The sequence below is a fragment of the Melozone crissalis genome, unplaced genomic scaffold (assembly GCF_028551555.1).
Source record: "Melozone crissalis strain CALT ecotype California unplaced genomic scaffold, PUWL_Pcris_2 ptg000208l_1, whole genome shotgun sequence".
Taxonomy (NCBI): domain Eukaryota; kingdom Metazoa; phylum Chordata; class Aves; order Passeriformes; family Passerellidae; genus Melozone; species Melozone crissalis.
Window position 1 is genome coordinate 538,759 of NW_026535972.1, and position 11,695 is coordinate 550,453.

General features: G+C 57.3%; 1 protein-coding gene across 2 annotated transcripts in view; it reads left to right on the top strand.

Moving 5' to 3' along the window:
- Positions 1-11,145, top strand: part of PPP6R2 (protein phosphatase 6 regulatory subunit 2) — a 57,118-nt gene extending 45,973 nt beyond the window's left edge. For both annotated transcript variants that reach the window (XM_054294078.1, XM_054294079.1), the window contains exons 17-24: positions 905-962; positions 1,806-1,933; positions 2,774-2,931; positions 4,781-4,934; positions 5,305-5,393; positions 5,840-6,026; positions 9,761-9,907; positions 10,533-11,145. In XM_054294078.1, coding sequence (XP_054150053.1) covers positions 905-962; positions 1,806-1,933; positions 2,774-2,931; positions 4,781-4,934; positions 5,305-5,393; positions 5,840-6,026; positions 9,761-9,907; positions 10,533-10,584 — 973 coding nt within the window. In that variant the 3' untranslated portion in view covers positions 10,585-11,145. The remainder of the gene's footprint in view (positions 1-904; positions 963-1,805; positions 1,934-2,773; positions 2,932-4,780; positions 4,935-5,304; positions 5,394-5,839; positions 6,027-9,760; positions 9,908-10,532) is intronic.
- Positions 11,146-11,695: the final 550 nt, after the last annotated feature.

Genomic DNA, 11,695 nt, shown 5'->3' on the forward strand with positions numbered 1-11,695 from the left:
GGAAGTGAATTGGAATATTTAAGGACTATCAGTCATGTGTCAATGTCCCTAGAACTGCAGGGGTATTGAACAGGAGAGTCTTTCAAAGAAAATGACACTGGAAAAGCTGCAGATCCATGAGTGGGGAGTGAACGCTTCCTGAATCCAAACTGTGGGAATTGGGAATTTCTGGGCCTGCAGCACCCTCTGCTGTTCCCACCAGGGGCTCCCCTGCCCTGGACTGGGAATTGGGTCATCAGGGATATTCACATCCTGGGATATTCACAGAGCAGCACACCTTGGGCTTTGAGACTGAGATTCACAGAAGCCCAGGATCCCTGGGGCTGGAAAAGCCCTCCCAGCCCATCCAGTCCCAGCTGTGCCCAGTGCCCACCTTGCCCCCAGCCCAGAGCCCTGAGTGCCACCTCCAGGAATTCCTGGGACACCTCCAGGGATGGGGACTCCAAATTTCCCCAGCCAAGGCCTGACCCCCTTTCCATGGGGAAATTGCTGCCGATGTCCACCCTGAGCTGCCCTGTCCCAGCCTGGGACCATTCCCTCTGCTCCTGTCCCTGTGCCCTGGAGCACAGCCTGACCCCCCCCCAGCTGCCCCCCAGGAATCCCCTCCAGTGCTTCCCTGCCATGGGCAGGGAATGTTCTAGGCTGGAATAACCTTCCCTCGGTGAGGGGACACCGTGGGCAGCAGTGGCTGTGCAGGGACCCCAGCCCAGGAGTGGCCCCCCTGTCATGGGCAGGGAATGTTCTAGGCTGGAATAACCTTCCCTCGGTGAGGGGACACCGTGGGCAGCAGTGGCTGTGCAGGGACCCCAGCCCAGGAGTGGCTCTGGCCCTGCTGCTGTCCCTGTGGGCAGCACGGGCTCCTGGGAGCCACCCCTGAGGCTCTTCCCTCCCTCCTCCCTCCCAGCGCTCCCTTTGACCGCATCGCCGAGATCAACTTCAACATCGACGCTGACGACGACAGCGTGAGTGGGCTCGGGGCTGGGGCTGGGCTCAGGGGGCTGCTGGAAAGGTGCTGCTGGCATGGTCACAGAGCAGAGCTTTGGGAGTTTGGGCAGTGCAGAGGGGCCTGAGAGAGCCGGCCACTGCTGGCCCCTCAGGGCTTCCTGCCAGGAAACGTTCCTTCCCTCTGAGGCACAGAGGGAATCTTCCTCCCTCCCTGCAGTGCTTGTTCTTGGAATAATGGACTCCTGGGATGGGTTGGGTGGGAGAGGACCTCAGAGCCCCTCCAGTGCCACCCATGGCAGGGACAGCTCCCACTGTGCCAGGCTGCTCCAGCCCCAGTGCCCAGCCTGGCCCTGGGCACTGCAGGGATCAGGGGCAGCCCCAGCTGCTCTGGCAATGCCAGCCCAGGCAGGAATTGCTCATTGCCAAGATGCCACCCATGGCTGCCCTCTGGCAGTGGGAGCCATTCCCTGGGTGCTGTCCCTGCAGGCCTTGTCCCCAGTCCCTCTGCAGCTCTGCTGGAGCCCCTGCAGGCCCTGCCAGGGGCTCTGAGATATCTCTGTATTCATCTCCTGTCCAGGTGAACACCCCCAGCTCTCCCAGCTTTAGATCATCTTCCAGACACAGATTAGGGAAGCATAGGCAGAGAAGGATTTCTCATGGATCTAAACATTTCCAGGCTGTTCCTGGCCTTTCCTGCTTTATTGCCCCAAAGCAAAGCAGCAGCTGGACTGTGGTGGTCCCAGGTGGTCCCAGGTGATCCCAGTTCCTGAGCAAAGCTGGATTTGCTCAGCCCTGAGACTTGGCCTTAAAGCAGTGTCTCCAGAGAACGTGTGGCATGTGGTTTCCCTTTGGTCCTGCAGCCCAACGCCTCCCTGTTCGAGGCCTGCTGCAACGAGCGCATCCAGCAGTTCGACGACAACGAGGAGGAGGAGGATATCTGGGAGGAGAAGGACATCTCCTACGCCACCCAGGTCAAGTCCAGGACACGGTAAGGTGAAAGCAGAACTCTGATTTTCCCCCTGCTGCTGGGAGTCTGCACATTTCAGTCCAGGCCAGGAGGAATTCCTTGGGTTTTGTGTCATTTTGGGGCTGTGAGAGTTTGTCTGACACAGCCCTGAGCACTTTCCCTGCCCCTTGTGCTGGGGGTTCTCCTGAACTGGAGACAGATCCAGTTCGAGGGAATTCATTAACAATGGGAACTCTTAATTAATGAGTCTTCCATCAAACACATTAAAACCCCCACCCTTAGTGTGAAACACTTGGAATTTGCTCCTTCTCTCATCCTTGGAGAGGAGGAGGAGGAGGAGGTGAGACTGAGGGGAGTGGGCAGAACATTCTTTCTCAGAACATTCAAATCAGGAAAGTGAGAACAAGAGGCCTCCCAGGGGCATCTTGGGCTTTGAAATAATTTTTCATCCCTTTGACAGAGCCACTCATTAAAATAAAGTTATTTCCATAATTCCCAATCTGCAATGTGATCAAAGGAAACGGAGGAAACATCCAAGACTTCCCTGTGTCCTTGCCAAGCATCAACAGCCTCAGGTCCTGCCTGGGCACAGAGTGGGCTCCACACCAGTGTCTGTCCCCTCTCTGAGCACTGGTTTGTGTGGTGTCCCCAGCCCTGGCTCTGTCCTGCACCTCCAGGGAATGCTGAACCAAAGCCCTCGGGAGTCTGGGGGAATCTCTCTGAGCACCCAGGAGTGCCCTGAGCCATTGGGGGAAATATTTTGGGGGAAACAACCCTGGCAAAGGCTCTGGGCTGTTTCCCCAGGGACAGGGAGGAGGAGCTGCGGGATCCAGGCGTGGCTCACTCCCAGTTCCCGTTCAGGTTTGGAGCCTCACAGACGTCAGAGAGCTCCAAGAGTGACCTGGAGAACGGGGACCACGACGGCAGCGTGGACTCGGAGGAGGAGGAGGAGCGGCCCCCACCCCCCTCCCCACACAAGGGCAGCGCCCCGGAGCAGAAGGACTCAGACTCCTGCCAAGGTACCGGGCTTGGGAGCACATCCCTGGGGCTGCAGGGGTCACAGCAGCACTCACACGCTGCCAGCTCCCCTGGCCAGGGGAAGCCGGAGTGTCAGGGCTCACCTGGTGCCTCTGCAGTCCCTGGAGCTGCAGCCCTGCCCCAGAACAGCCCTTGTGTCAGGGAACCCCACAGGGAGAATCCCAGGGAAAGGGTCCCTGCCCGTGGCAGGGCTTGGAATGAGAGGAGCTGTGAGGTCCCTCACACCCAAGCCATTCCATGGTTCTGTGGCTCCCCGAATCCCAGCTCCTTCAGTGCAAATCCCAATCAAAGCAGCAGTGCAGGGATGTGACCTGAACTCATCCCTGCCCGTTCTCCTGCTTTTCCAGCTGTGCTCCCATCCCTACAGTGACTGAAGCAGGAGTGCAGAGGGACAGGCTTTTCCTGGAATCCCAGGAATGGTTTGTGTGGGAAGGGACCTCAGAGCCCCTCCAGTGCCACCCCTGCCATGCAGGGACACCTCCCACTGTGCCAGGCTGCTCCAGCCCCAGTGCCCAGCCTGGCCTTGGGCACTGCAGGGATCAGGGGCAGCCCCAGCTGCTCTGGCAATGCCAGCCCAGCCCCTGCTCACCCTCCCAGACAGGAATTCCTTCCTAAGATGCCATCTACACCTGGGGCTCAAGCCATTCCCTGTGTCCTGTCCCTCCAGGCCCCTGTACATTGTCATTTTTCATCTTGTCTGCTCCCTTCAGGGGTTTTCACAACTCTGTGTAAATGACACCATCGGAATGCTGGACAGACATGGTGCTGTCAGCAGAACAATTCCAAGGGACAAAGCACTTTCCCAACCATCCATTTTCCCGTGCTTTTTGAATTCTATACAGTTTTTTTCTCTGGGTGCTGCCTTTGTGTTGTCACTGTGAGCACCAGGCAGGGTTATCCCAGGTTCCTGCTCTCTGCACCCCTTTGGAAGTGTCAGATAATTCCAGTCCATTGGGAATAACCAGTATGAACCTCCCAGTCCCAGTGGCTGTGTGTGGCAGCCCTGTCACCCTCTGGAGACTCAGCTGGAATTTGGGATCAGTTTTGGGGATTCTTCCCTGGGAAAAGCTAAGGAAAAATGCTGTTCCAAAGGTGGGATTTGTAGGACTGGAAGTAGGAAGTGGGACTAGAAGTGGAAGGAGGTTCTGGAGGAGGAATTGTCCAAGACTGTGAAAAAAGCAATGGGTGATTTTTAGGATCTTAAATATTGGAATCCATTGATCAGTTCTTTACCTGAAACCCAACCATTGGAGATGGAGATGGGAGCTTTTGGCAGGGAACTGAGGGACTTGGAGCTGGGAATCACTGGCTTGGGAGATGAAGCCACCTGTGGTGTCATTTGTCTCCACGGATGCCTCTCAGGGATAAACACCAGCAGAGGGATTTCTGTGGGAACAGGCAGGTGTGGAAGGGGGGCCCTGGGATGGGTCACTGTGTCCCTGGGATCCCAGGGGTGCTCCTGGGCTGGGTTACTATGTCCCTGAGATCCCTAGGGTGCAGCTGGGATGTCCCTGGGATTCCCCTGGAATCCCAGAGGTGTTCCTCAGCTGGATTGTTGTGTCCCTGGGATGTTTCTGGGATCCCTGGCATGTTCCTGGGCTGGGTTGTTGTGTCCTTGGGATCCCTGGGATGCCCTTGGGCTGGGTTGCTGTGTCTCTGGGATGTCCCTGGGATCCCTAGGGTGTCCCTGGGTGGGTTGCTGTGTCTCTGGGATGTCCCTGGGATCCCTGGCATGGCCCTGGGGTGTCCCTGGGGTCCCTGCTGTGTCCCTGGCGTGCTCCTGGCCGGCTGAGGCCGGGCTGGCACCCAGGCTGTGGTGTGTGTCCCCAGGGGCTGGCTGGACGGCCGTGTTCGAGCCCGCGGGCCCCACGCCGCCCGTGGCCATGGACGTGGGCTCCAGCGTGTGGGACTCGGCCGCCCCGCAGAGCAGCGCCCCGGAGGAGAAGGGCTGGGCCAAGTTCACAGACTTCCAGCCTTTCTGCTGGTAAGAGCCACGGAATTCCAGCTCCCTGGGGCTTGGGAATGGGGTAGTATTTGGGATATGTTTTGATGGACTGCCTGGCTGTAATCCTTTCTTCTTCCCCTTCCCATCGCTTCCCTTTTATTGTTTAATGCTGTCTGATGATCCTGGATCAGGCCTCCTTTGTGCTTCCCGCTGCTTCCCAGTGCTCCTGACTGGGGTGGGACACAGCTCCGCTTTCTGTGTCCTCACTGGGGTAGAGAACCAGGAAATAAGGTTCAGAGACATTCACAACAGTGATGGGAAGGAAGAGCAGGGCCGGTGGCTGCTCCTGGGGCCGTTGGGAGGCTCTGGGATGATCCTGGCTCCGTGCTCAGGGCTCTTCCCTCCCCAGCTCCGAGTCCGGCCCTCGCTGCAGCTCCCCCGTGGACACCGAGAGCGGCGGCACCGACGGGACCCCGGCGCAGGGCCAGGACAAGAACTGTGAGTGACGCTGGGCCACACGGGGTGCTCTCAGCCCCTGGGAACCCTGCATGGAGCCCCTGGGGCAGGAGAGACCTCCCTGCAGGGCCCCTGCCCTGAGCATTCCCTGTGGGATCAGTGAAGGAAACAAAGGCAGAGATCCCCAGGGTTTGTTGGGACAGTGTCAGCAGGGAAGGGATGGAGCTGCAGCGCGTTGGAGCTGGTATCACAGGCACACTTCATTTATCCCTGGTGGTGGCCCAGGCCAGGCTGCATGGGGCTGGGAGCACTCTGGGACAGTGGAAGGTGTCCCTGCCCATGGTGGCACTGGGTGGGCTTTGAGATCCTTCCACCCACCCCATCCCACAATTCCCAGACCGTCTGCAGTGGCTGCAGGCCCTGTTTGACCCCTCGCGCCGGTCCAGGGAGCTTTCCCGAGGTTCCAGTGTGGGCTGTTCCTCCCCCAGCCAGCACTGCTGCCTCTCCCTGTGTGTGGAACGCGTGTGGGACACGGAAGGCACCGCTGGTGGCCTTGGACAGCAGCTCCTCGGGCAGCTCCGAGAGCGACGACGACGACGACGACAAGGCCAAGGCTGGCACGGAATCCACGGCCACGGCACAGGAGCCCAGCAAGGACAAGGCAGCTCCCTCCAGGTGGGAAGGGATCTGTGTGGGCTGGGATGGCCCTGCGATGGGATGGCCCCACGTGGTTACTGTCCTTTCTCCTGTGGCCTCCATGTCCTGGTATCCCCTGGGAGCAGGTCCTGCCCTGGCATGGCACAGGAGCGCTGAGGGACATATTTAGCACAGGGTTACTCCAAGGAAGGGTTGGGGCTCCTTTGGGCCACTCCAGTGTCACAGGAGCATCTCTGTCCCTGTCCTTTGGGCACTCCAGTGTCACAGGAGCATCTCTGTCCCTGTCCTTTGGCACTCCAGTGTCACAGGAGCATCTCTGTCCCTCTCCTTTGGCACTCCAGTGTCACAGGAGCATCTCTGTCCGTGATCTGGGTTCGGGCCCAGGGCAGGATCTGGGTGAGATCGCTCAGAAAAGCAGAGTAAAGGCTCCCATGGGATCCTCCTGCAGCCATGGAGGGAAGGTTTAACCCACTCAGGTTCTCATTTTCCCCTCAGTGTCAAAGGCATTCAGTGATAAAAGCACCAGGAAAGGCTGGAGCAGATCCAGGGACTGGGCAGGTTTGTAGGAATTGGATCCTGAATCCAGCCTGCTCCAGTCACAGGGGATGAGCTGCTGCCCAGCCCAGTCAGCATCTGCTGCATCCACAGAGATTTTACTCAGTTCTAAGACTCTGAGGTTTTTCCTCATACTCTTCCGTGGATTTCCTCGTGTTTTTTACCTGAGTCCCTGGGTTTGTGCACCTGACTCAGGATCAGGAGTTTCCTTCAGCGATGCTTGGTGACAGTTTGGGGTCATCCCTGGGAGTGCTCAGCCAGCAGCAGCTCCTGGGGGCCTGGGGGCTGGGAAACCACTGGGATTGCAGAATTCCCTGGAATTAGGGCAGGAATTATCCCAGAGTCTGTTAGGTTGGAAGCAGCTCATTCTGAGAAATGCATTAATTCTGATAATTGCATTAATTCTGATAAATATGGTTGATTTTGATAAATGCATTAGTTCTGATAAATGCAGTTAATTTGGATAAATGGATTCATTTTGATAAACACAGTTAATTTTGATACATTTCAGTTTGATAAATGCATTAGTTCCAAGAAATGCATTAATTCTGATAAATGCACTCTCTGTGCCTGGGAGTGGCCTGGCTGTGGCTTGGTGGGGAGCAGAGGGTGAGGGAGGGCACAGCAGTTCCCGCTGTGCTGAAACAGCCTCTCCTTCTCTGGGGTTGTGTGGAGTTGGATCCATTGGATCTGGTCCAAGCTGTGCTCCAGGTGCTTTTCCTGCCCTGGCCCATGGTGTGGGCACAGCAGGACCTTGCCTGGGGCTGGCTGGGTTCCCAGTAGGATCAGGGAATGTCCTGAACTGGACTCACAGGGTCGTTGGTGCAGCTGCCCAGATAGCCCAGCAATCCCAGTGTTGTCCAGGCATTCCTGGGTCTCTGGAGCTGTGCCCATTCCCTGGGGAGCTGTTCCAGTGCCCAGCACCCTCTGGAGGAAGAGCCTTTCCTGATACCCCACCCAACCCTCCGTGACCCAGCTCCAGCTCTTCCTTTCCTGTGTCCATCCTCTTCCCTGCTTTCCTGGCACGAGGGAAGTGGTTGTTCCTGGTTTGGCACATTGGGAATGTTTTCCTCTCCAGACAAGTGTCTGTAGCACATTCCATAGGGATAAAGCTTCCCAAAGCTGCCTGCCTTTGCCTGCCTGCTGATTCCGTTGTGGCAGAGAGCACCCAGGCCTCCCCTGACAGGTGTCTGTGGTTCTCCACAGCTGTGTCCATGGCCAGAGATCCCAGGGGAAGCTGTGGGAGGACAGGGGCCGTGCCACAGCTGGGACTGAAGCTGCTCCAGGCCTGGGCTCCCAGAGGGAATCACCACCCAGAGCCCTCCCAGTGTCCTCAGCTCTCCCAGACCACTCTGCCTGCAGTGGGAATAGCCATTTCTTACCATGTTCCTTAATGATTCCAGGGAAATCAGGAACATTTTGGAGTCATTTACTCTGTGGGTTGTGACTCTCCCCAAGCACTTCCCCAAAACCTGCACCAAACCCCATTCCTGTTGCTGTAGGAGCAGTTTTTCCATCCCCTTGTGCCCCTGGAATAACTGGAATCCACACAGGGATCTCTCATTCTCCTTGGAGCTGCTCAGGAACTCAGGATTTTCCTTCCCCTTGTCCCTGGAATCCACGTTGGAGGTCTTTTATCCTTGGAGCTGCCCAAGGCCTCTGGATTCCATGGGGAACCAGATGTTGCAGCCCAGTAAATCCTCCAGATGTTCCACCCTCTGTGAGCCCCATCCCAGCTCCCAGGGGGATCCTTAGGGAGATGCAGCTCAGGAATTGCTCTCAGCTTCCCAGTTTGGATAGTTTGGACCCTGCTGCCCAGGAAGGTTTGGGGTCCCACCCCTGGGGGACCAGGGGACAACAGGACATCCCACACAAACTCCTCGTTTGGGTTGTGTCCCTCCTGGGTGACATGGGGTGAGTGTCCAGCTGGGATTTTCCAGGAGCCCCAGGGAAGGCAGAGAAGTTCCCAAGCCCCCTCAGGTGCTCAGGTAACTCTGGAATCCTCCTGCCCTGGAAACTTCAGGGATTGGACTTCAGAAGTTTCTCTCTAAGCCATGGAAATGTCAAGCTCCGGTTTTTTGTGTGGGAAGTGTTTTTTTCCAGCGACATTCCTGGGAACACAGCTCCATCCCTGTGTCTCTCCAAGGTGTATTTTGGTACTTCTGAGGAGCTTGTGAGCCTGGAGAAAAGGGAATGTTTGGATCTCATTATTCCTCATTTTAATGTCTTTTTTTTCAAGATAAGTGCTCCAGAAATAGAACCCCAGTCTCCAGTCTCCATCACATGTCCAATTATCCAGCTGGGATTATTTTATTCCATAAACTCCCCCGGAGCCGGTGACAGGATTCAGCTCAGCCCTCTCCAGCTTTTCTCCCTTTCGTGGAGGTTTGCTCTGGGAGAGAGGGAGAAAGAATTGTTCTGGATGGAAACTGGGAAGAAAACATTCCTGGGGCAGCTCATACTCTGCCTTGGAAGCCAAAAATGGGGTGTGCACAAAAATCCCTTCTCCAGCTGCAAATCTGGGTGGGTTTATTCCAAACAAGAGATTGGGAGGGTTTGCTCCTGCAGTTCTCCTTTCCCAGGATTTGAGCTTTGGTTGTTGGTGCCTCCCTGTGGACGTTGTCCCTCAGGTGGCACCTCCGTGGTCCCTGGAGTGCCTTCAGCACGTTTGGGTTCTGGACATCCAGTCCCTGGGGGTTTTCCTCCATGGGATTTTAGGACCTGCCCCTAAACCCAGGATTTTCTGGGTGTCCCAGAAGCCTGAGGAGCCCCTTGGGCAGAGCCTGTGGAGCAGAGCAGGGTCTGTGTCCATGCCCGAGCAGAACAGGGTCTGCGTCTGAGCAGAGCAGGGTCTGTGCCCCTGCCCGAGCAGAGCAGGCTGTGCCATCCCAGCAGTGGCAGTGGGAATGGTGCTTTGGGAACTCTCAGACTGGATTTGCAGCAGGAGTTGGGAATGCCTCCCTCGAGGAGCTGTTCTGGTGTGTCCTGTTGGGTTTGGGACCCGGAGCCTCCAGGATGAGCCTGCTGATTTGAATCCCAGCTTGTTGCCAGTTCTCATTCCCGATGGGATCTTTAGGCCTGTGTGAGGGGAGCAGGAGGGATTTTGTTTTGCCCACTGGAATTTGAGCCCCATTCCAGCGTGAGTCTGCTTTTGCCCTGGGCTGAGCTGACTGACGTGTCCCTGCCGTGTCCCGCAGTGGCTCTGACGGAAAGGCTCCGGAGACGCTTCCCGCGGGCGACTCCAGTACCCCCCGTGCCCGGAACAGCGCGGCCACGCACACGGACGGGCACCAGAGAGTGGCCACTGCTGTCACAACTGCCACAGAAACGGCCACGAGAGACAGGTGAGCGCAGAATCCTGGCATGGCTGGCTGGGAAGGGACCCCAGAGCCCCTGCAGTGCCACCCCTGCCATGGCAGGGACACCTCCCACTGTCCCCAGTGCCCAGCCTGGCCTTGGGCACTGCAGGGATCAGGGGCAGCCCCAGCTGCTCTGGCAATGCCAGCCCAGGCAGGAATTGCTCATTGCCAAGATGCCACCCATGGCTGCCCTCTGGCAGTGGGAGCCATTCCCTGGGTGCTGTCCCTGCAGGCCTTGTCCCCAGTCCCTCTGCAGGCCCTGCCAGGGGCTCTCAGCTCTCCCTGACTGAACATTCCTAACTCTCAGCCTGCCCTCATGTTAGAGACACCCCATCCCTCTGATCACCTTGGAGGAGGTTGGAAGCTTTTAGGTCTGTTCCCACCCATGCCATTCCCTGATCCAGCACTGATTTTCCCTGTAATATTCCATGAGGCACTGGGGGAGTTTCTCCACAGGGAGCTGAGAACACCTCACTGGGCAGACAGAACACAACCAGAGGGAGGGGCTCAGGTCCCAGCAGAAAGTCGTTCTCAGGAGGGATGAAAGCAGTTTTGGGGGCTCTCCTGGCCTGTCCCATGTCCCTAAGGCTGCTCCCTGGTGTCCCTGCAGGAGTGACGAGGCCTTGCCCTGCACCGAAGCCACGTTGAATGGCCCCGCTTGATGCCGCCGCCGCCCTGGGACGTGTGTGAGCCAGGCCAGGCTGCTCCCTGGTGATGCAATTTGTCAATTCTTTATTATTTTTTTTTCATTTTAATTTTATTTTTTAATAAATGCTGCATTGATGAGAGCGAGCTGGCGTTCAGGACCAGACACGCAGATCCAACAGCACCGATCCGTTCGGAAAGACACTCGGCATTGTCGAAATGTAGCATTGAGTTCAGTCCTCACGGGAATGACGGGCTCTTCCCAAGGCTTCTGCCTGATTTGAGTTGTCCCCTTCCCCGTGCCCCTGGTTTTTGTTTTGGATTTGGGGTTCAGTGCTGTTTTCCCAGTGTTATTGCACACAGTATTCAGCTTCTCTTGGGAAGGTAGCAGGTCCAGCGGCGGCCGGGGCCAGCGCACAAATCCCGCAGCCGTGTGACCAAAGTTCCTGATGGAGCTGTCCTCGGGCAGCCTTTGCACCGCTTTGTAGAGCAATAAAGCCTTACCAGAAACATTTCACAGGAGAGGAGGAATGCCAACACTTCCGTGGGGGAGCAGGGAGGGCTTGGATTGGGTTGGCAGGGCCGGGGTTGTCCCCGGCCGGAGCCAGGCAGTGACGCTGAGGCCCAGCTGTCCAGGGAACGGGATGTCCCTGCGTTCCAGGGGATGTCCCTGCGTTCCAGCGCTGCTCCGGGCTCTCCGTGGACACGTGGTGGATCAGGGCAGGGGCTGGGCCGGGCACAGGTGGCCTCTCCTGCCGATGTCCGTGCTGGCCGCAGGGGACCCTGCCCACGAGGAGGTGACCAGGGGTTTGCTGGCTCTTTGGAGACTGAATTAATGTATTTGCAAATGATGATGGAAATCCTTTTTCTGTTTGTTTTGTTCTGTTTTTGAAGTTTTCAATGGATGCAGGAACAGCAACACTTTTGCACTTTGTACCTGGTGATGACAGTGTTGGGGGAGGGCATGGGAGAGCCCTGGGGGACATCTGGATCCCTCAGGGGGGATGGGAGAGCAGGGCCAGGTGAGGGGAGCACCTGGAGCTGGGATATGGGATGTGGGATGTGGGATGTGGGATACGGGGTGTGCCCAGGCTGGAGCTCTGAGCTCACTGCCAGCCCAGCCTGGGG